The sequence below is a fragment of the Anomaloglossus baeobatrachus genome, chromosome 3 (assembly GCF_048569485.1).
Source record: "Anomaloglossus baeobatrachus isolate aAnoBae1 chromosome 3, aAnoBae1.hap1, whole genome shotgun sequence".
NCBI lineage: Eukaryota > Metazoa > Chordata > Amphibia > Anura > Aromobatidae > Anomaloglossus > Anomaloglossus baeobatrachus.
In genome coordinates this window covers 158,553,796-158,578,577 of record NC_134355.1, presented here as the reverse complement: position 1 = coordinate 158,578,577, position 24,782 = coordinate 158,553,796, and the positions used below count along the sequence as shown (strand labels likewise).

General features: G+C 48.8%; 1 protein-coding gene across 2 annotated transcripts in view; it reads left to right on the top strand.

Annotated features, from left to right (window-relative positions):
- SHPRH (SNF2 histone linker PHD RING helicase) overlaps positions 1-24,782 on the top strand; it is a 241,897-nt gene that overhangs the window by 183,142 nt on the left and 33,973 nt on the right. For both annotated transcript variants that reach the window (XM_075339544.1, XM_075339545.1), the window contains one exon: positions 12,021-12,209. In XM_075339544.1, the coding sequence (XP_075195659.1) occupies positions 12,021-12,209 (189 nt within the window). The remainder of the gene's footprint in view (positions 1-12,020; positions 12,210-24,782) is intronic.

Genomic DNA, 24,782 nt, shown 5'->3' with positions numbered 1-24,782 from the left:
CGCGCTCCCCTTGCAGCCCGTGCGCGCTCCCGTGATGGCCCCTGCCTGTGGCCCCCCCGATCTGCCCCTCACGCCCCGATCTGCCCCCCGACATCCCGATCTGCTCCCCACGCGATCTGCCTGCCTCCTCTGTGATCTCTATTCTGCTTCCTTCCTTCTGCCTCTGCTCTCACCCCCCCTCTGCTTCCCCCCCCCTCTGCTTTCCCCCCTCCCCCCTCTGCTCCCCCACCCCCGACGTCCCCTACCTGCCTTCATCGGGTCATCCGAGGTTTTCACTGCCAGATCACATCTGCCTCCATCGCTGGGTCCTTCTGCTGATCTGTCCAACGTCCTGCCTGCTGCTGGTGTAAAGCTGTCCATCTGGCTGCCTTCTGTTCCTCCTGTCCTCCTGCAGTTCTTCTGGTCAGTAATCCTCCTGCTAATCCTCCTGCTAATCCTCCTAGGTACTGTGAGTATAACTTTTTTTTTCTTTTTCTTGTATCCCCTGTCCATTTTTACACCTCACCTGTCCATGCGTCCCGCCGAGCGCTGATCAGGGATGCAGATAACGGATCTGCATCCATGGTCAGTTTTCGTCAGCACTTTTTTTTTTTCCCGTATCCCCGACGCTTCTTGTATCGCATCTGTACGTGCGTCCCACCGAGCGCTGATCAGGGATGCACATAACGTATCTGCATCCGTGCTCAATTTTTGGCATGACTTTTTTTTTCGTATTCGCGACGCTCTTTGTATCGCATCTGTCCGTGCGTCCCGCCAAGCGCTGATCAGGGATGCACATAACGGAAATTAAAAAATTCAAATGGCGCTCTTTCCCTTTCGACCTCTTCCGTGCGCCCAAACAATTGATTTTTACCACATATGGGGTATCGGCGTACTCAGGAGAAAATGCACAATAAATTGTAGGGTGCACTTTCTCTTTTCTCCCTTGTGAAAATGAAAATTTTATGGCTAAACTAACATTTTTGTGTTAAAAAGTAAAATTTTCATTTTTTCCTTCCACATTGCTTTGGTTCCTGTGAAGCACCCAAAGGGTTAATAAACTTCTTGGATGTGGTTTTAAGCAGTGTGAGGGGTACAGTTTTTAGAATGGGGTCACTTTTGGGTATTTTCTGTCACCTCCGCCTCTCAAAGTCACCTCAAATGTGATGTGGTCCCTAAAAAAAATTATTTTGTAAATTTTGTTGGAAAAATGAGAAATTGCTGATGAACTTTGACCCCTTCTAACTTCCTAACGAAAAAAAATTTTGTTTCGAAAATTGCGCTGGTGTAAAGTAGACAAGTGGGAAATTTTATTTAGTAACTATTTTGTGTGACATATCTCTCAGATTTATGGGCATAAATTTTCAAAATTTGAAAATTGCGAAATTTTCGCAAAATTTCCTAAATTTTCAAAAATAAACGAAAAAAATATCGGCCTAAATTTACCACTGACGTGAAGTACAATATGTCACGAGAAAACAATCTTAGAATCGCCAGGATCCGTTGAAGCGTTCCAGAGTTATAACCTGTCAATGTGACACTGGTCAGAATTGCAAAAAATGGCCGGGGGTGAAGGGGTTAATGGCAATTTTATGAAATATACAAAAATGCCAATAATTATTTAACCGATTTCTACAACTCCCAATAAAATTTGTATTTTCTTTATCGTTCCTATGGGAGACCCAGACATCGGGTGTATAGCTTCTGCCTCCGGAGGACACACAAAGTACTACACTCAAAAGTGTAGCTCCTCCCTCTGAGCTTATACACCCCCTGGAGAACCAGATCTAGCCAGTTTATCGCTTTGTGTTCAGGAGGCATACATCCACACATGCATTCTCATCTGATTTTTCATTTTTGGAAAGAGTTTGAAGAAAAGCGGGTCCAAGCTTGGACCCCCGGCATGTCCCTTCTCACCCCACTGTGTCGGCGGTGTTATTAAGGTTGATTCCAAGGCTGGAGCCTTACATGCCGTGCTCCTTCACCATCCCTTTGGGCTCTGGCTTGAAGTGGGAGCCAGCACGGTTCTCCATGCTTGGCAGGAGACCGGTCTCCATCCGCAGCCCTTCAGGATCCTGCTGGACCGGAGCACTCGCCCCCAGGAACTTGGAACCCTGCGTCTCAGCAAGCTAAGTACCTGAGACGTTTAATATGGGGGTCCCTTGTACTTTATTGTTGTGGGAGAGTGTGCTGAGTGATTTTTGTGACATTCCGGCGGGTTCTCTGGCTGTCGCCTGAGAATCGCGCCGATGGTGCCTGCGCGCCGGCCGCACCGCTCAAATTTAGGCCCCGGCTTCGCCGGAGGCCTACTTTCGGTTTCACTGCCCTCGCATGTCATTCATGCAGAGGGACAGTGCGGCTCCGCCCAGCGGCCGTTCTGCACAGGGGAGGGACACTCCTCACTGAGTATATGTCTCCTCCCCTGTAGGTCTCTATGGCCCTCCAGATCCCGCTCTCAGAGTGAGTCCCGCCCCCTCTCTTCGTTCCGGCGCCATTTTCTCAGCGTTCTTCCCTGCGATCAGCGCTGGCTGCAGCATCCCTGCTGAGGTGTTTGGGGGTCCGGGCTTTGGGATCTGGAGGGCACACAAACCGCTCCAGCGGTCTGGTAAGCCACAACCTCCGGTTGTGGACCTTCTGTATATACTCTCTGGGGGTCATTCTCGCAGAGCCCCCACTTCAGCAGCATGTCTCACACGAGGAGCAAGGCTCCAAAGCTGTATTCAGTATGCACTGCATGTAAGCTCCCACTGTCTGAACCGAGCACCTATCCACATTGTGATGCCTGCTCCAACCTGACGATGCCTCAGCATGGAATTGCCCCCCCAGTGGTCTCTCAGGCTGCTCCGGTCCCTGTGGCTGAACCCCCGGCTTGGGTAGAATCCTTTTCTAGGTCTATCTCCCAGTCTTTTGCCGATTCCATGGGACAGCTGTCCAGGACTTTGCTGAGCATGCTTCAGCCCCCTTCACAGGGTGCCTCTGCTGCTAGGGCTCTCTCAGCGGAGCTCACAGAGGATTCATCATCTGGTCCCAGACCCCGTCCTCCTAAAAGGAGACGCAGGGCTCCCTCTCCTTCCTCGTCCCGCGGCTCTGTTTCAGACGCTGACTCGCGGGACGAGGAGGATGCCTTTACAGGGGGCTCGGAGGCTAACTCCATGTGCCCCATTGATCTGTCCGAAAGTGACTCAGATGTTAGTGATTTGATTGCGTCCATTAATTCTGTACTGGATCTCAATCCGCCAGTATCAGAGGAGCAACCCTCTCTGGCAGAAAAGCACCAGTTTACCTCGCCTAAGAGGACAAAGAGTGTGTTCTTTAACCACTCCAGTTTTCAGGCCGCTGTGTCCAAGCCTAGGGCCTGTCCTGACAAACGCTTCCCAAAGCGTGGTTCTGATGACCGGTTTCCATTTCCACCTGAGGTGGTCAAGGAAGTGGGCTCATTCACCAAAGGTAGACCCTCCGGTGTCTAGGCTATCAGCCCGGACCGTTGTGTCAGTGGCTGATGGCACCTCTCTCAAGGATTCCACTGACCGCCAGGTTGACCTTCTGGCCAAATCTGTATATGAGGCGGCAGGGGCCTTGTTCTCCCCAACTTTTGCAGCAGTGTGGGCTCTCAAAGCCATCTATGCTTCTCTAGAGGAGATGCATTCCCTCGCCAGGGAATCTATGCCTGAAATGGTTACCTTAACTTCCCAAGCTTCAGCTTTTTCATCCTATGCCATGTCTGCCATGCTGGAAGCTTCTCACCGCACTGCGGTGGCTTCGGCTAATTCCCTCGCTATCCGCAGGATCCTGTGGCTTCGAGAGTGGAAGGCAGATGCGTCCTCGAAGAAGTTCCTTGCTGGGACTCCCTTTTGCTGGGTCCAGGCTGTTCGGTGAACAGCTGGATGAAATTATTAAGGAAGCTACTGGCGGGAAGAGTACTTCCATGCCACAAACCAAACCCAGGAAACCTGTCCAGGGTAGGAATCAGTCGAGGTTTCGTTCCTTTCGTTCCTCCAACTGGTCGTCCTCTAAGCCCTCGGCCTCGTCCACTAACTCAGCCAAGGACCAAAAATCCAGCTGGCGCACAAAAGCGCGTCCACAGAAGACCGCAGGAGCTGCTGCCACTAAGGCAGCCTCCTCTTGACTATCTGTCCGCGCCAGCAACGTCCTTAGTCGGTGGCAGGCTCTCCCACTTTGGTGACGTGTGGTTTCAACACGTCTCCGATCAGTGGGTGCGGGATATCATCTCCCACGGCTACAGGATAGAATTCTCTTCCAGCCCGCCAAACAGATTTTTTTCTGTCAACTCCCCCCTGCTCCAAGGCCGCCGCCTTCTCACAGGCCGTGGCATCCTTGCAGGCCAACGGAGTAATTGTACCGGTTCCCGCCCGGGAACGGTTCAGAGGTTTCTACTCAAATCTCTTCCTAGTCCCCAAAAAGGACGGTTCCTTCCGGCCCATCCTGGATCTCAAGCTTCTCAACAAGCATGTTCAGGTGCGGCATTTTCGCATGGAGTCTCTGCGATCAGTCATTGCCTCAATGACCCAAGGGGATTTCCTGGCATCCATCGACATCAGAGATGCCTATCTACATGTGCCAATTGCAGTTTCACACCAGCGTTGGCTACGTTTTGCAATCGGAGAGGAACATTTCCAATTCGTGGCTCTCCCCTTCGGGTTACCCACGGCCCCTCGGGTATTCACCAAAGTCATGGCAGCAGTGGTTGCGGTTCTGCACCTCCAGGGGTTGGCAGTGATTCCTTACCTGGACGACCTTCTAGCCAAGGCTTCATCCAGCGCAGACTGTCAGCGGAGTGTCTCGCTAACTCTCGCCACTCTAGCCCAATTCGGGTGGCTTGTCAATCTGCCCAAATCCACTCTGACTCCGACCCAGAGGCTCACGTACCTAGGGATGCAGTTCGAGACTCTGCCGGCACTTGTGAAGCTGCCCTTAGTCAAACAGCAGTCCTTCCAACTGGCGGTGCGCTCTCTGCTGAGGTCCCACCGTTATTCCATCAGGCACCTGATGCAGGTGCTGGGTCAGATGGTGGCGTCAATGGAGGCTGTTCCCTTAGCCCAGTTCCATCTGCGTCCTCTGCAGCTGGACATTCTCCGTTGTTGGGACAAGCGGCCTTCTTCCTTGCACAGGCTAGTGGCTCTGTTGCCACAGACCAGGAGCTCTCTTCAGTGGTGGCTTCGGCCCCTCTCTCTGTCTCAGGGGCGCTCCTTCCTGGCCCCGTCCTGGGTGATCCTCACCACGGATGCCAGTCTATCCGGCTGGGGAGCGGTATGTCTCCACCACCAAGCGCAGGGCACTTGGACTCCGTCCGAGTCAGCCCTCTCGATCAATGTGCTGGAAACCAGAGCTGTGTTTCTAGCTCTCCTAGCCTTTCACCACCTGTTGGCGGGCAAGCACATCCGAGTCCAGTCAGACAACGCGACAGCGGTTGCCTACATCAATCACCAAGGCGGGACACGTAGCCGCCTGGCAATGTTGGAGGTTCAACGCATCCTTCAATGGACGGAGGACTTCAAGTCCACCATATCCGCAGTCCACATCCCAGGCGTGGAAAACTGGGAAGCAGATTATCTCAGCCGTCAAACCGTGGACAGTGGCGAGTGGTCCCTGCATCCGGCAGTGTTTCAGTCAATCTGCCGCAAGTGGACCTAATGGCATCCCGTCACAACAACAAGGTTCCTGTTTACGTGGCTCGCTCCCACGATCCTCAGGCCTTTGCAGCGGACGCTCTGGTTCAAGACTGGTCCCAGTTTCGTCTGTCCTACATGTTTCCCCCTCTAGCTCTCTTGCCCAGAGTCCTGCGCAAGATCAGAATGGAGGGCCGTCGAGTCATCCTCATTGCCCCGGACTGGCCCAGGCGAGCTTGGTATCCAGACCTGCTCCATCTGTCCGTAGAGGTGCCGTGGCATCTTCCGGACCGTCCAGACCTTCTCTCACAAGGTCCGTTTTTCCGCCAGAATTCTGCGGCTCTCAGATTGACGGCGTGGCTCTTGAGTCCTGGATCTTGACGACTTCTGGTATCCCCCCTGAAGTCATCTCCACTATTACTCGGGCCCGTAAGTCTTCCTCTGCCAAGATCTATCACAGGACTTGGAAGATTTTCCTGTCCTGGTGTCGCTCTTCCGGGCATTTTCCTTGGCCTTTTTCCTTGCCGACCCTTCTGTCTTTTCTACAGTCCGGTCTACAACTTGGACTGTCCCTCAACTCTCTCAAGGGACAAGTCTCAGCTTTGTCAGTTCTGTTCCAGCGGCGTATCGCCCGGCTGGCTCATGTCCGCACCTTCATGCAAGGTGCGTCTCACATCATCCCGCCTTATCGGCGGCCCTTGGATCCCTGGGACCTCAATTTGGTTCTCACGGTTTTGCAGAAACCCCCCTTTGAGCCTCTTAGGGAGGTTTCTTTGTTTCGTCTTTCACAGAAGGTGGTCTTTCTAGTGGCCATAACTTCCCTCAGGAGAGTCTCTGATTTAGCTGCGCTCTCTTTGGAGTCACCTTTTTTGGTTTTTCATCAAGACAAGGTGGTTCTCCATCCGACTCCGGACTTTCTCCCTAAGGTGATTTCTCCTTTCCACCTTAACCAGGACATTACCTTACCTTCCTTTTGTCCGGCTCCTGTTCATCGCTTTGAAAAAGCGTTGCATACTCTGGATCTGGTGCGGGCGCTCCGGATCTATGTGTCTCGCACCGCTGCTCTTAGGCGGTGCACCTCTCTTTTTGTGCTAACCACAGGTCGGCGTAAGGGCCTCTCTGCTTCTAAGCCGACCTTAGCCCATTGGATTAGGTCAACCATTTCGGATGCCTACCAGTGTTCTCAAGTGCCTCTCCCGCCGGGGATCAAGGCACACTCGACCAGAGCTGTCGGTGCCTCTTGGGCTTTCAGGCACCAGGCTACGGCTCAGCAAGTCTGTCAGGCTGCCACTTGGACTAGCCTGCATGCTCATGCTTCGGCAGATGCGAGCTTGGGCAGACGCATCCTTCAGGCGGCTGTCGCCCACTTGTGAAGTTAGGCTCCGCCTACTTCTCCGTTTTTCTGTTTATTCCCACCCATGGACTGCTTTGAGACGTCCCAATGTCTGGGTCTCCCATAGGAACGATAAAGAAAAAGAGAATTTTGTTTACTTACCGTAAATTCTTTTTCTTATAGTTCCGTATTGGGAGACCCAGCACCCTCCCTGTTGCCTGTTGGCAGTTTCTTGTTCCGGTTCTTGCTCTGTTTTTACTTGTGGATGGCTATTCTCCTTCAGCTTTTGCACTAAACTGGCTAGATCTGGTTCTCCAGGGGGTGTATAAGCTCAGAGGGAGGAGCTACACTTTTGAGTGTAGTACTTTGTGTGTCCTCCGGAGGCAGAAGCTATACACCCGATGTCTGGGTCTCCCAATACGGAACTATAAGAAAAAGAATTTACGGTAAGTAAACAAAATTCTCTTTTTTATATAAACGTTTGGGAAAACTTCAGCTTTTTATTTGATTTGTACAATGTCCGAATACATGTTTTTTGTATTCAATTTAACCTTTAAGTAGATTAAGTGGTTTAATCGTAAGAAATTACATGAATAGTCTTCTTAAAGGGATAGCGACCTCAATGTGCCAGGATATGCGACTTACCCTTTGCACAGATCTTATCCACTTAATATATCAAATAATTTTTGTGCAGATTGCACTTTTAAAGGGAAAGTGACCCGAAAACTTTTTTAATTTTTGCACAGAATTTATTCATTAAATATTACTAAATAGTTTGTGTAAGATTGCACTAATGGCAATTAGCTACCCCAATTTAATTTTTTTTTGCAGTTAATCTACCCATTTGACATATTTAATAGTAATAGCTTAACTTCCCTAAAACATTCAGTAATGTTAAAGGGACTGATACTTCCTATGAAATATATTTAATACTAGCTGTACTACCCGGGTTAATAACTGCTGTTAACAAAATAGAATGTATTAACAGAAATTTATTCTGCACACAAAAACCACAAAACAAATCAATAGAAATGTAAGTATTAAAAGGCAAAAACTAGGCTAATAGAAGCATTTCACAACATATATTTCAACACCACAGATATTCCACTCAGATTTAACTAAATTGGCCAAGTAATGTGCTCCGTCTGTCTCTCCCCGTCTGTCTCTCCCCGTCTGTCTCTCCCCGTCTGTCTCTTTCCCCAGTCTGTCTCTTTCCCCAGTCTGTCTCTTTCCCCAGTCTGTCTCTTTCCCCAGTCTGTCTCTTTCCCCAGTCTGTCTCTTTCCCCAGTCTGTCTCTTTCCCCAGTCTGTCTCTTTCCCCAGTCTGTCTCTTTCCCCAGTCTGTCTCTTTCCCCAGTCTGTCTCTTTCCCCAGTCTGTCTCTTTCCCCAGTCTGTCTCTTTCCCCAGTCTGTCTCTTTCCCCAGTCTGTCTCTTTCCCCAGTCTGTCTCTTTCCCCAGTCTGTCTCTTTCCCCAGTCTGTCTCTTTCCCCAGTCTGTCTCTTTCCCCAGTCTGTCTCTTTCCCCAGTCTGTCTCTTTCCCCAGTCTGTCTCTTTCCCCAGTCTGTCTCTTTCCCCAGTCTGTCTCTTTCCCCAGTCTGTCTCTTTCCCCAGTCTGTCTCTTTCCCCAGTCTGTCTCTTTCCCCAGTCTGTCTCTTTCCCCAGTCTGTCTCTTTCCCCAGTCTGTCTCTTTCCCCAGTCTGTCTCTGTCTCCCCACCAACATCGTATTACCTCACATATAAGCTTCTTATACTATGAATGTCCTTTGGTTGCTATAGGAACAATCACAGCTTCTACTAATATGGAGGCATGTTTTTTGGAGAGTAACTGTAAAGTGCGGGGTTAAATTTTCCTGTCAAAACAGTCTACGACGTGCCCTGGGTCACATGTGGTCTTTGTGCAAAATTTCGTGATTGTAAATGAGACGGTGCGGATACACTTTTCATTTCACTTTTTCCCCATTATGTAGATAGGGGCAAAATTGATGGTAAATTGGAATGCGCGGGGTTAAACTTTCGGCTCACAACATAGCCTATGACGCTCTGTGTCCAGACGTGTGAGTGTGCAAAATTTTGTGGCTATAAATAAACAATACCAAAAGGCACGGACAATCCCGTGCCATATTCACAATATGGACAAAGCCATATACAGATTATTATAGACAAAAGGAAGAAAAAATTCTGTACAACGACTTAATGATAGAAAATGTATATTTTATTGATAGAAAATAGCTAAAAAGCAGACAAACAATATTGGATTAAAATTAGCAGAGACAAAAAATGGTGAGTACCAATAGATGGCGCCCTCACCCCACAGTAGGTATATGGTAGCACATGTTAGAGTTTAGCACACAGCACATAAAGGGCTAAAAAGCCAGTATTACATACAAACTAAAGCGTGCTGCTGCTTATTAGGTGCCCGTTACTGATACATCAATTACATAGTGTCAGAAAGGTTCTTGTAACAACGCACTATAATACCTTGCAACCAACATACCTAAATGGTGGATGAGAGCCCAATTCCCCCATTGCCCTTTATGTGCTGTGTGCTAAACTCTAACATGTGCTACCATATACCTACTGTGGGGTGAGGGCGCCATCTATTGGTACTCACCATTTTTTGTCTCTGCTAATTTTAATCCAATATTGTTTGTCTGCTTTTTAGCTATTTTCTATCAATAAAATAAAAATTTTGTGGCTGTAGCTGTGACGGTGCAGATGCCAATCCCGGACATACATACATACATACATACATACATACATACATACATACATACATACATACACACACACATTCAGCTTTATATATTAGATATTTAAGCTATAAAGAGACAGATATATATTGATAATAATTATCAGTAATATCTAATAATTGATCCCCTTTCTGATGAGCGAATCGGAGAAAAGGCAAAGCAACACATAACCATACCGCATCCTAAGTTCTGCTGGTGTACTGGAAGGCAAATGAGGGGTTAAGTTCTCTGCTATTATCTACTTTTATCGGCTTTTTGGTTTTTGAATTTACTACAGGATGGAGCTCTATATCAAGGGGGCTGAAAGGCGCGCTATGCTGTATGATGGGGCTATATATCGAGGTAGCTGAGAGGAGCATGGTGCTGCAGATGGGGCTCTATATCAAGGCAGCCGAGAGGAGGATCGTGCTGCAGGATGTGGCTCTATATCAACAGGGCTGAAAGGAGCGATGTGCGGTAGTACAGGGTTATATATATATATATATATATATATATATTTATATATATTTATATATTTATCGAAGCAGTTGAGGGGAGCAATGTCCTGCAGGATGAGGTTGTTTATCGAGGAAGCTGAGAGAAGCGAAGTGTTGTAGGATGGGACTGTACAATCTAGGGGGCTGAAAGGAGTGATGTGCTATAGATGGGGCTATATATCAAGGCAGCTGAGAGAAGCATTGTGTTGCAGGATGGGGCTATATATTGAGGCAACTGTGAGAGATGTGTGTGTGTGTGTGTGTGTGTGTGATCTGATTGTGTGTGTGTGTGAGATCTGATTGTGTGTGTGAGATCTGATTGTGTGTGTGTGTGTGTGTGTGTGTGATCTGATTGTGTGTGTGATCTGATTGTGTGTGTGTGTGCGCGCGATCTGATTGTGTGTGTGTGTGTGTGAGCTGATGTGTGCAGAGGTGTGATCACTGCAGGTCCTCTGCTCGGTGTCTGGGGAGTATGATTACGGGGTGCCGCTGTGTATAATGAAGTGTCCTGCAGTATCTTTATCTTTTTTAGCTGCATAGACAATTTATTATTGATCCGTGACTGGGGCTTCTTTTCGGGGGAGGGCTTATATTTAAGCCTTGCTCCGAAAATGCGAAAATTCCCTGCTTGGAGCTTATTTTTGGGGGAGGTCTTATTTTTGGAAAAACATGTTACAATGGGCAGCGGTGAAAAGAAGTCACCGATTATGATATCATGAACACAGAGGAAGAGGTACGGAAGTGGAGTGAGCGCAATCAGACCAGCCAAAGCCCAATAAGAATACAATAGAACACCAATCACCAGGATGTGAAACAAAGGTGCACTCTGACTGCAGACTTGAATCCTCACGTCACATGCACTATGAGGATATTTCGATTTTTGGTGCTGGGATCTGCGGGCACGTGACCGCAAGTATGCATTTTCTATTAAGCGAGGCTGGATACAGTCTAGTCCGTGTGGTTGGAAGTGTGTGAATCGCATACTTGCGGTCACATGACAACCCTTTCCGCATCGTCAAATCGTCTCAGTGCGCAGTGGGCACAATGTGAGAATTGAGGTTTCATAAGTCCGCAGTCAGAGTAAATGCAGACTTGGACCTTAAAGCGAGCTTTACACGCTGCAACATCGCTTGCATTTGCTGGCGATGTCAAGCGCGATAGTACCCGCCCCCGTCGTATGGCCGATGTGTTGATTGCTGCCATAGCGAACATTATCGCAACGGCAGCGTCACACTACTTACCTGCTCTGCGACGTCGCCCTGGCCGGCGAACCGCCTCCTTTCTAAGGGGGCGATTCATTCGGCGTCACAGCAATGTCACACGGAAGGCGTCCAATAGAAGCGGAGGGGCGGAGATGAGCGGGACGTAACATCCCGCCCACCTCCTTCATTCCGCATTGCCGGTGGAGGCAGGTAAGGACATGTTCGTCGCTCCTGCGGTGTCACACACAGCGATGTGTGCTGCCGCAGGAGCAACTAACAACATCGCTAATAAGCAGAAAACGTTTTTTTGTTTCAGGACGACCTCTCCGCGGGAAACTACTTTGACCACTTTTGCGATCGTTTAAGGTCGCTCATAAGTGTCGCACACTGCGATCTCGTTAATGAAGCTGGATGTGTGTCACAAACAACGTGACCCCGACGATAATTCATTAACAATATTGTAGCATGTAAAGCCCACTTAAGGCCGTACAACTCCTTTAAGGTCACCCTTTCTGTCCCAATTGTTGTTTTTTTTTTGCATATTGCTCTGTTTTCCATTTTTAACTCTTTTTTTTGTTTGGCAATACATTTCAATTATAAAGAATATCAAGTACTACCATTACTATTTCAACTCTTTTTACTTTCCTTCCTAGTGGGCAGTACTGACATGCGGCCATTGCTTCTGCAATGAATGTGTAGCGATCATTATCGATCAATATAGTGTTGGCACAAGAAGAAGTGCTATTAAGTGTGCTATATGTAGACAGACCACATCACACAAGGAGATCTCTTACGTGTTCACAAGTAAGGCAGAAAATGAAGAGATGGACATTCCAGTAAAGGTAAGGAAAAAGTATTGTTGTGTTACTATCTCAGTGGGAAAGTCCTGAATTAACATTTGAATTAGCAAGGCATGATAGTAGTACAGAAAATTAAGAAATATGAATTATACAGTGTGTCCACAGATATCCTGTCCACCTCCATTAACTTGAGAACGGCGGGGGCTATAGGCATAGAAGTGGTGTCTAGGTATAGTAAAGTAGCCATGCGCTACGCAATGAAACCACCTATAGCGCCACCTGGTGGAAAACAACGGAGTTAGCATTTTTATCTCGAAAACGGAACAAGATAGAGAAAAAAAGTGAATTGCAAAGTTGTAGGGCATCATCAATTCAATACGAATCGACACCTTGCATACAAAAATGCTATGATTAGAACGTGTAAAACTCACAAGGCTGCGGACGTGAAGCAATACCTCATGGAGACCTTCCTACAAGTCATTGGGTATGGTTGCTGCGTGGAGTGGCCTCCACGCTCACCTGACCTGGCCCCATTGGACTTCTTTCTGTGAGGTCAGATCAAGAGCAGGTGTATGCGACCCCTCCACCAACATTGCAGGACGTACAAGATACAGTATGCTGTCCAGAGTCCAGATGTGCATTGCAGCTGATGGTGGCCACTTTGAGCATCAAAGTTACATGAGCGAGCTCCATATGCGTGACCAGCATTCAATGTTCTGGGGGGGTCAGAGGTTTCATATCATAGCAATTCTGTATGCAAGGTGTTGATTTGTATTGAATTGATGATGCCCTACAATTTTGTAATTCACTCTTTTCTCTATCTTGTTCCGTTTTCGAGATAAAAATGCTAACTCCGATGTTTTCCACCAGGTGGCGCTATAGGTGGGTTCATTGCGTAGCGCATGGCTACTTTACTATACCTAGACACTTCTATGCCTATAGCTACTGCCGTTCTCAAGTTAATGGCGGTGGACAGGATATGGGTGGACACACTGTATAAATACCATAGTTGTAGGAGTGTGACTAGATCATAGATCATTAGTCTGCATTACATGCACAAATATCTGACCAAATTCTGTCCAATCATTGTAATAGGCAGACACATTTTCTATTTACACACCAATGTGTGTAAATAGAAAATTTGTCTGCCTATTACAATGATTGTAGAATGTTAAGTGCATCTCAAAGACTATCAATCATAGAAAATAGTAGATGATCATAGCAAAATATCTGTGCCTAAATGGCCCACTAACGCCAATATCTTTATTTGTAAGTTTGGTCTCATAGGTCATTAAAGTGAGTCTGTCACCAGGTTTTTGCCACCTAATCTGAGAGCAGCATAACGTAGGGACAGAGATCCTGATTACATGGATGTGTCACTTACTGGACTGCTTAGTGTAGTAGTGATAATCTACTGCTGATTAATCTGTGATTTTATCATTAGAGGACTACTTGGCCTGCTGCCAGATAGTCCAGCATATTCATCAGCTCTGTATAACTGCTAGATATGCAGCAGAGAAAACATTAGTTTTATCAAAATGACAGCAAACTGCTCAGTAAGTGACACATCGCTGGAATTAGGTCTCTGTCTCTATAGTATGCTGCTCTCCGATGGGGGAGCAAAAATCTGCCGAAAGATTCCCTTTAATCCGTGTATGTAATCATGAACTTACCCCTGCTACATGAACTGTAATATGCCAATTTTGCAATTAATGCACATTCAAAAGTGTGGTTTACCCAGGCGGCGAACAATGATGGGGACTGATTGTGCTGATGGTGTTGTCCTCCATACCAGTGGTCATGTGGGAGCAGAATGCACCGTTACAAGCTCTGCCACCGTAGAAAAAAAACAAAAACCTGTAAAATATGACAGTGACCTAAAAATGAAACCCTATATATCACTATAAAAAAAAGACCAAAAAGTTACTTAACTTTGCACTTTTCAGGGGTATTTATGCGCTAACACTGGGGGACCCAGACCCCTTTTTGATCTATTGGCAATTTAAAGGGACAAAAAAATTTGCAAATGTTTAGTTTTTACTTTAAACCTCTTTCATATTGTTGATACTTCATATCGCATCAATAAAAGTAATTACCGTATTTTTCGCTTTATAAGACGCACCTGATTATAAGACGCACCCCCAAATTTACTGAAGGAAAAGAGAATTTATTTTTTTATTGTTAAATGGGGTCCATCTTATAATACCAGTGTCCGTCTAACAAATCATATAGGGTATATGTCTCTTATAGCCCCCCATCCTATAATTAGCCCCCTTAATCTGGATATGGCCCCCTTATATTGAATATAGCCCCCTTGTGCTGGCACACATCCCATACAGCTGGCACAGGTCTCCTATAGCTGGCACATATGCAATACAGCTGGTACAGGTCTCCTATTGCTGGCACATATGCAATACAGCTGGCACAGGTCTCATATTGCTGGCACACATGCAATACAGCTGGCACAGGTCTCATATTGCTGGCACATATGTAATACAGCTGGCACAGGTCTCATATTGCTGGCACAGGTCTCATATTGCTGGCACACATGCAATACAGCTGGCACAGGTCTCATATTGCTGGCACAGGTCTCATATTGCTGGCACACATGCAATACAGCTGGCACAGGTCTCATATTGCTGGCACATATGTAATACAGCTGGCACAGGTCTCATATTGCTGGCACAGGTCTCATATTGCTGGCACACATGCAATACAGCTGGTACAGGTCTTCTATTGCTGGCACACATGCAATACAGCTGGCACAGGTCTCATATTGCTGGCACACATCCCCCTGTGTTAGATATCGCCCCCATGCTGCTGCCCATAGTAAAATAAACTCTTTCCTTACCTTCTCCAGCGCTGTAATCCCTCGTGTCTTCCTCCGTGGGGTTGAGCTCCCCCACTTCCTGGTTCTCGTGCCGGTCATGTGATCAGCACAGCAGAGTAACATGATCTCTGCGTGCCTGATCACAGCATCAGCAGTGAGATCGGGGAGACACCGGGAGACACGCTAGAGGAGGTACGAAAGCTTTTTTCTTTGTCGCTCCATTGGGAGACCCAGACACTTGGGTGTATAGCTTCTGCCTCCGGAGGCCACACAAAGTATTACACTTTAAAAAGTGTAACCCCTCCCCTCTGCCTATACACCCCCCCGTGCATCACGGGCTCCTCAGTTTTATGCTTTGTGTTGAAGGAGGCACACATTCACTCATGCTCCCATTTTAGTCAGCAGCAGCTGCTGATTGTATCGGATGGAAGAAAAGAGGGCCTCTAACAGGGCTCCCGGCATGCTCCCTTCTCACCCCACTAAGTCGGCGGTGTTGTTAAGGTTGAGGTACCCATTGCGGGTACACAGGCTGGAGCCACATGCCGTTTTCCTTCCCCATCCCTTAGGGGCTCTGGGAGAAGTGGGATCCTATCCGGTCATCCAGGCACTGGGACCGGGCTCCCTCCGCAGCCCCTGTGGGATTCTGACGGACAGGAGACTGATTATCATCAGGGACAGGGCCCTGCATCTACAGGTATTCTGTGTCCCCTTGGGGACGGTGCATGGAGCACCTTGGCCTCAGACGCTGCAGCGACTGCGGTGTTGGTATGAGACCGGGACTACCGCGCCGACCGCGCCTGCTTGCCGGCCGCGGTTTTAACTTTAGTCCCCGGCTTTTGCGGCCTAGTGCCTTAAACTCCCGCCCCCGGGCCTGCCAGTCAGGGGTAAGGGCGGGACGGTCGGTATGACGCCGACAGTGAGGGCTGGAGCACACTTAGCTGTCCTCCGCCCCCCTCACTAATCACTCTGGGGCACCAGATTCCCGCACTTTTGTAGTTACGCCCACGGCTCCCTCCTCCCCTGTGAACGCCGACAGCCATGTTTTAAGCACATTCTGCCGGTGGAGGACTTCTGGCTGCATCTCTGGGAGACCCGAGGCAGGGAATCTGGTGGCCACACACCGCTTGAGCGGTCGGTAAGCCACACCGGTCACCCGGTGCTGCGCCCCCTAGAGTGCCGAACTGTATATATATATATATTATATTTGTATACATTTTCTCGGTTCGGCTGTACTGTTAGCTTGTGGCTATATATCCCTCAGTGATCACTCTCCTGGGAGACAACAGCATGTCGTTCACAAGGAGCAAGGGTGCCAAGACACAGGGTTATTTTGCAACCTGTACCTCTTGTGCGGCTATGCTACCTGCAGGTTCCACCTACCCTCACTGTGAGCAATGCTCGGGCCCTGTGGCACTCGCTCAGCCGGAGCCTGGGGCACTGGTGGGACCCTCGGCCCAGGTAGAACCGCCGGCTTCCCCTGTCCAGGCGGCAGGGACAGAGTTTGCAGCTTTTGCTGAGAAACTCTGAGTCACTTTCACAATCCATGGCTCAGTCTATGGACAAATGGTCTGCTAAGATACTAGAAGCTTTGCAGTCCAGACCGGCCCTTACACAGGCCCCGGGCACTGCGGGATCGCCCCCAGGCCCCTCTCGGTCTGCGACGAAGCGTGCTACTGGGGTGGCCTCTAGTTATTACGTGGAGGACTCCGGCACGGACCGCAGTCCCAGACCGGCTAAGCGGGCTCGCTTAGAATCTTCCCCGACTTCATCACGCTGTTCGGGGTCTCAGCTTGAGGACTCTCTAGAGGATGAGGCGGAGGTCGCAGCCCAGGACTCTGACCCTGACGTTGCTCTCAATCTTGATACACCTGAAGGGGACGCCATAGTAAATGACCTTATAGCGTCCATCAACCAGGTGCTAGATCTTTCTCCCCCAACTCCACCTATAGAGGAGTCGGCCGCACAGCAGGAGAAGCACCAGTTTAGGTTTCCCAAACGTACTCGGAGTGCTTTCTTCGATCACTCGAACTTCAGAGATGCTGTCCAGAAGCACAGGGCTTTCCCGGACAAGCGCTTTACTAAACGCCTTAATGACACACGTTACCCCTTCCCCTCTGACGTAGTTAAGGGTTGGGCTCAATGTCCCAAGGTGGATCCTCCAGTGTCTAGACTGGCGGCTAGATCCGTAGTAGCAGTGGCTGACGGTTCAACGCTCAAGGATGCCACGGACAGGCAGATAGAGCTCCTAATGAAATCCATCTATGAAGCCATAGGCGCGTCCTTTGCCCCAGCCTTTGCAGCAGTGTGGGCACTCCAGGCTATCTCAGCTTGTCTGTCTGAGATTAATGCGGTCACCCGTACCTCTGCTCCGCAAGTAGCGTCTTTGACTTCTCAGGCGTCGGTATTTTCATCCTACGCCATGAATGCTGTCCTAGACTCGGCTAGCCGTACAGCGGTAGCATCCGCCAATTCGGTGGCAGTCCGCAGGGCCATGTGGCTACGCGAATGGAAGGCAGACTCTGCTTCCAAGAAGTTCTTGACCGGTTTGCCTTTTTCTGGCGACCGATTGTTTGGTGAACAATTGGATGAAATTATTAAGCAATCCAAGGGAAAGGACTCGTCCTTACCCCAGCCCAAACCAAAGAGACCTCAGCAACGAAAAATTCAAGCGAGGTTTCGGTCCTTTCGGCCCTCAGCCAGGTCCCAATCCTCCTCGTCCAACAGGCCACAGAAGAGCCAGAGAAACTCTTCTGCATGGCGGTCTAAGTCACGTCCTCCAAAGACCGCCGGAGGCACCGTCTCCAAGGCGGCCTCCTCATGACTTTCGGCCTCCCCAAACCGCATTCTCGGTCGGTGGCAGGCTCTCCCGCTTTTGCGACGCCTGGTGGCCACATGTCCGAGACCGATGGGTGAGGGACATTCTGTCTCACGGTTACAGGATAGAGTTCAGCTCTCGTCCTCCGACTCGTTTTTTCAGAACATCTCCGCCCTCCGAGCGAACCGTTGCACTTTTTCAGGCGGTGGACACTCTGAAGACAGAAGGAGTTGTGATCCCCGTTCCCCTTCAGGAACGTGGTCGCGGTTTTTACTCCAACCTGTTCGTGGTACCAAAAAAGGACGGTTCATTCCGTCCCGTTTTGGACCTCAAATTGCTCAACAGACATGTGAGAACCAGGCGGTTTCGCATGGAATCCCTCCGCTCTGTCATCGCTTCGATGTCCCAAGGAGACTTCCTAGCATCAATCGACATCAGGGATGCCTATTTCCATGTGCCGATCGCTCCAGAGCATCAACGCTTCCTGCGTTTCGCCATTGGGGACGAACACCTTCAGTTTGTGGCACTGCCTTTCGGCCTGGCGACAGCCCCACGGGTCTTCACCAAGGTCATGGCATCCGTTGTGGCAGTCCTACACTCTCAGGGCCACTCGGTGATCCCGTACTTAGACGATCTCCTAGTCAAGGCACCCTCCCGGGTGGCATGTCAACACAGTCTGACCGTGGCTCTGGAGACTCTCCAGAGGTTCGGGTGGATCATCAATTTCCCAAAGTCAAAATTGACTCCGACCCAATCACTGACTTACCTCGGGATGGAGTTTCATACTCTCTCAGCGATAGTCAAGCTACCGCTGGACAAACAGCGTTCGCTGCAAACAGGGGTGCAATCTCTCCTTCGGGCCCAGTCACACCCCTTGAGGCGCCTCATGCACTTCCTGGGGAAGATGGTGGCAGCAATGGAGGCAGTTCCCTTTGCGCAGTTTCATCTGCGTCCACTCCAATGGGACATTCTCCGCAAATGGGACAAGAGGTCGACGTCCTTAGACAGGAACGTCTCTCTTTCTCTGGCAGCCAAGACCTCTCTTCAGTGGTGGCTTCTTCCCACTTCCCTATCGAAGGGAAAATCTTTCCTGCCCCCATCCTGGGCTGTGGTCACGACGGACGCGAGTCTGTCAGGGTGGGGAGCGGTTTTTCTCCACCACAAGGCTCAGGGAACCTGGTCTCCGACAGAGTCCTCCCTTCAGATCAATGTTCTGGAGATAAGGGCAGTGTATCTAGCCCTAAAAGCGTTCCATCGGTGGCTGGAGGGCAGGCAGATCCGCATACAGTCGGACAACGCCACGGCGGTCGCGTACATCAACCACCAGGGCGGCACTCGCAGTCGTCAAGCCTTAAAAGAAGTTCGGCGGATTCTGCTGTGGGCGGAGGCCACAGCCTCCACCATCTCCGCGGTTCACATCCCGGGCGTAGAAAACTGGGAAGCAGACTTTCTCAGTCGCCAGGGCATGGACGCAGGGGAATGGTCTCTTCACCCGGACGTGTTTCAAGAGATCTGTTGCCGCTGGGGAACGCCGGACGTCGATCTCATGGCGTCTCGGCACAACAACAAAGTCCCGGCATTCATGGCACGGTCTCAGGATCACAGAGCTCTGGCGGCGGACGCCTTAGTTCAGGATTGGTCGCAGTTTCGACTGCCTTATGTATTCCCTCCTCTGGCAATGCTGCCCAGAGTGTTGCGCAACATCAGGTCCGACTGCCGCCGCGCCATCCTCGTCGCTCCAGACTGGCCGAGGAGGTCGTGGTACCCGGACCTGTGGCACCTCACGGTAGGTCAACCGTGGGCGCTCCCAGACCGACCAGACTTGCTGTCTCAAGGGCCATTTTTCCATCTGAATTCTGCGGCCCTCAACCTGACTGTGTGGCCATTGAGTCCTGGCTCCTAGCGTCCTCAGGGTTATCTCAAGAGGTCATTGCCACTATGAGACAGGCCAGGAAACAAACGTCAGCCAAGATCTATCACAGGGCTTGGAGGATTTTCTTAGCCTGGTGCTCTGATAAGGGGGTTACCCCCTGGCCGTTTGCCTTACCCACGTTTCTTTCCTTCCTTCAATCCGGAATGGACAAGGGTTTGTCTCTCGGCTCTCTCAAGGGACAAGTATCGGCGCTTTCCGTGTTTTTTCAAAAGCGTCTAGCCAGGCTTCCGCAGGTCCGCACGTTCCTGCAGGGAGTTTGCCACATAGTCCCACCTTACAAGCGGCCGCTGGAACCCTGGGATCTCAACAGGGTTCTACGGGCTCTTCAGAAACCACCTTTTGAGCCACTGCGGGATGTCTCTCTATCACGTCTTTCGCAGAAGGTGGCTTTTCTAGTGGCAGTTACATCACTCCGAAGAGTGTCAGAGCTTGCAGCGCTGTCATGCAAAGCCCCCTTCCTGGTATTTCACCAGGATAAGGTGTTTCTGCGTCCGGTCCCGGACTTTCTCCCCAAAGTGGTGTCCTCTTTTCATCTCAATCAGGATATCTCCTTACCTTCATTTTGCCCTCATCCAATTCACCAATGTGAAAAGGATTTGCATTTGTTAGATCTAGTGAGAGCACTCCGGATCTACGTGTCTCGCACGGCACCACTGCGCCGTTCTGATGCGCTCTTTGTCCTTGTCGCTGGCCAGCGTAAGGGGTCGCAGGCTTCCAAGTCAACCTTGGCTCGGTGGATCAAGGAACCGATTTTTGAAGCCTACCGTTCTTCTGGGCTTCCGATTCCTTCAGGGCTGAAAGCCCATTCTACCAGAGCCGTGGGTGCGTCCTGGGCATTGCGGCACCAGGCTACGGCTCAGCAGGTGTGTCAGGCAGCTACCTGGTCTAGTCTGCACACTTTCACGAAACACTATCAGGTGCATACCTATGCTTCGGCGGATGCCAGTCTAGGTAGGCAAGTCCTTCAGGCGGCGGTTGCCCACCTGTAAGAGGAGGGCCGTTGTCGGCTCTTTTTATCGGGGTATTCTTTTACCCACCCAGGGACTGCTTTTGGACGTCCCAAGTGTCTGGGTCTCCCAATGGAGCGACAAAGAAGAAGGGAATTTTGTTTACTTACCGTAAATTCCTTTTCTTCTAGCTCCTATTGGGAGACCCAGCACCCGCCCCTGTTCCCTTCGGGCTGTTTGTTCTTTTGTGTACACATGTTGTTCATGTTGAATTGTTCTTTTGGTTCATGGTTTTCAGTTCTCCGAACATCCTTCGGATTGAATTTACCTTAGACCAATTTATAAGTTTCCTCCTTCCTGCTTTTGCACCAAAACTGAGGAGCCCGTGATGCACGGGGGGGTGTATAGGCAGAGGGGAGGGGTTACACTTTTTAAAGTGTAATACTTTGTGTGGCCTCCGGAGGCAGAAGCTATACACCCAAGTGTCTGGGTCTCCCAATAGGAGCTAGAAGAAAAGGAATTTACGGTAAGTAAACAAAATTCCCTTCTTTATTTTAGAATGGCCAGCAGCATGGGGGCCATATCTAACACGGGGGGAGGAGGCGGGGGGGCATGTGCGATCAAAGGAGGGCGCAAGCAGATATAATATGAGCCACTGCCCTAGCCCATCGCCGCGGTGCAGTTTCAGCACCACGGTGATGGACAGCGGCTGTGCATATTATATGAGCGGGAGCAGGAGATCAAAGGCTCCCTCCCGCAGCTTCACAAGCCTCTACCAGCCTCCACCAGCCCCCCCCAGCAGCCCCCAGCACCGCTCCAGAGTTGCCCCCAGCTCCCCTCGACCCGTATATTCGGATTATAAGACGCACCCCCTACTTTCCCCCAAAATTTGGGGGAACAAAAGTGCGTCTTATAAAGCGAAAAATACGGTACTTCTATAAAATACAAAGGTCATATTCTACTGATACAGTGGTGGCTTTTCCAATAACTGGCAGAATTAATGCAAAATCCTGTACAGTTGCCTTTTATCTTTACTGGTTATGTGTTCTTAACGTACATTGCATTGAAAGAATGATTTTTGCCTGGACTAGATGGTGTCCTTAAAGTCATAGGCTTTACTGCAGCGTATCTGGTTAACCATTTCCAAACTGCAGGAGCGTGGGGATTCAGCTGTAGGAGTTCATCTCTGCCAATCCTGAACAAGTGCTGTGTATACAGGCACCGACAGTGCTTCTTCCTCCAGACCCAGTAGTCATGATATCTGTTATGCAGGCAGGAGGCTGTAATTTCCCTAAAAGCAGGGCCAATATATAAGCGTCAGTTACGTGGCAAACCAGCACAGAAAAAAAATTGCTTGTGTGATAAAACTCGAAAATAGACCTGGTCAAGAAGGAGAAAATGGTCCATGAACTGGTTAAACCATTGCACCATGGAGGTGTATGCAAATTTTCGATATATAGAAAAGGTACATAAATACAGTATATTACAGTTAATACATTATACTAGATGTAATACCAGAACAGCCTTAACCCCTTTGGCTGTTGCTCGTCATTGCAGTGGTTGCTATAGCTACAGTTTTGTCAGATGTCCAGGTTTTCAATATACAGTTGAGTTTAATCATTTGCAGAGAACCTGAAAGACCATCAATAGCCGTAACTATAGCAACTAGAGGAGTCTGGACCAGTGCAGAACATTCTGCTCTAAAGTCTAAGTCAGTGTTTCCCAGCTGGGGTTCCCTAAGACTCAGAGGTTCCTTATCGCCTGGTTAGGGGTTCTCCAGGACACAGCAGCAAGACCTAGGGACCTCAAACTGTTGAAAGATGATGGTCAAAACAATCTATTTGAGATTAGAATGAAGGGCAACTATAATAAAAAGGTTATCACCGCGACAAGCTTCTTTGAGGTAGAAAATGGACATGGAGGTTCTCCAAGAAAGGGAAAATGTTCAGGGGTTCCCCTATAGCAATAAGATTGAGGTGCTGCTTTGTGTAAGGGCTTTCTGACTCTCCCTCGACAGAAGATGACAGGGAAGATTAGGATCGGCCAGTTATGTTTAGAACCTTTGGTTCTCTGCCACTCTGCTCGAACCCCACTGAAAACACATGAACACCCAACCGAGCCAAATGCTTGTGTGTACTGACTGTTGGCTGACTGCTGTCACAAGGATACGGACAGCTTACATGTACTAACTCCAGAACTGACCTAACAAAATGAGCAAACCATTTAGAGGTATGTGCACATGGCAACTCACAGATGTCTTTGTAAACGTTGAGTTGTGCCCAAAGAAGATGCTTCAGACAAATGCTAGTAGTTCTTTTGAGGGGCTTTTTGTGCTACGTTTCCCTTTTGCAGACTCTCATACCGATCATACATGAATATAATCGGTGTCTCCCGAGCAGCTGGATGAACGTAACTCCTGCTGTCTTCCCCTTGAAGACTTTGTCATGTTTATCGAGTGTTTTTGACAACTTGGTCAGAAGCCACAGGATTGTCTGCCGTGTATGAGTTGCATAAACTCCACAGCAACAAATTCATAGAAAAAAAATAATTTTAATTTTATTTAAAGCTAGTTTCATTTTTTTCAGTTTAGAAATCAGTGCAAACATGGCCATGGCTTTTAAATGAACTTAGTGTTTAAAGGGTTGTCCACTACTAGGACAACGCCTTCTCATTCCACATGTTTCCCCCAATTAAAATAAGGCTTACACTCACCTATGGTGGTTTTGCCATTCTAGTAGAGCTGCGCTCATTTTCCCGGGTCTCACGTACGGTCGTGATGTCACACGAGCCCCACGCTCAATCAAGGCCGGCTTCCCACCCCGCCTTTGATCGCAGAAGTAGTCAACAGGAAAGGAGCGGCCAGTTGCAGCTCTCACTTCATGTGGGGTTAACACGTGTCCGAAGTAGAGATCCTGGATTTGCCCCCACAGTCACCAGACCTCAACCCAATCAAGCACTTGTGGGTAGAATTAAAGAAAAGCTTTATACATTCTCAAGTGAGTCCACCAGTATGCACCAACATTGGGAACATGTACAAGAGACATGGAATCAGATTTCGGTCAAGACATGCTTGCATCAGAAGGATTCAGACAGTGTTGAAAGGCAAAGGTGGATTTACAAAATGCTAATAAAATAATTTAAAATGGAGATTTTTAGGTGCAAAACAGTATCATTGTAGTGACATGACAAGAATCTGCATAACTAATCGTCTGCTAAATAGTTGCAAGTCAAATTTATTTATGAGATAGCCAAGATGATTGTCTATAAAATTAAAGAGTTCTGTGTTCAGAGTTGTAGTGGATGGTGAGGTATGGAGCCTGAAAGTAAAAATTTCAAAACATTGTTACCCTTTTGCTTGTCATTGTAAATTGTTCATACATCATCTATCAAGAATGAAGTGCGCTTGGAAAAAGTAGATCAGTGGCTTTAAACGCCTTGTATGTTATGTGACACTTGTAAGGTTTCTACTCACTCGGTTGCGTGTTGAGGTAGGCACAGGAAGTAGTGTCATTAAAACTCATGGGTGGTTTATTTGTACCGCAAAAGCGCTCAGGATAATGAACGAAAAAACAACCTTTTCTGGCACAAATTAAAGACCAAAAAGCAAATAACCCAATAACTCATACCGTAGTGTGGGTTTGCCAATTCAGGTTAATGCCTAGCTCTTAGTCCTTAGCCAAGACTAACAGCACTGGAGGTCTGCACACCTCCACACCCAGACAGTAAATCAGACAACTGGCTCTTTTTTACCTGCTGTACAACGCCCCAGGGAGGGGATATGTGAGCAGCCAGTCCCACCCATCTCTGACTGCTCGTAACCCGTCCCTGACGCACCCTATTAACTCTCTCACCACTATACGTGCTGGAGCTTGCTACAAGATTACATAACCAAGGCTACCAACCTTGATGATACGTGTCTCCCCTCGAGGACCTGTCCAGTGGCCATATTACACACCTTGTGCAGAAACTTTTATATATTTTTATGTGCGCGCTATATTTAATCCATATTCTGCACGTTCACTAAAACCTTATTAAGATGAACACCTACTGTATAAATTCAGAAAAATGTGGTCTTCTACAGTGAAGGAAA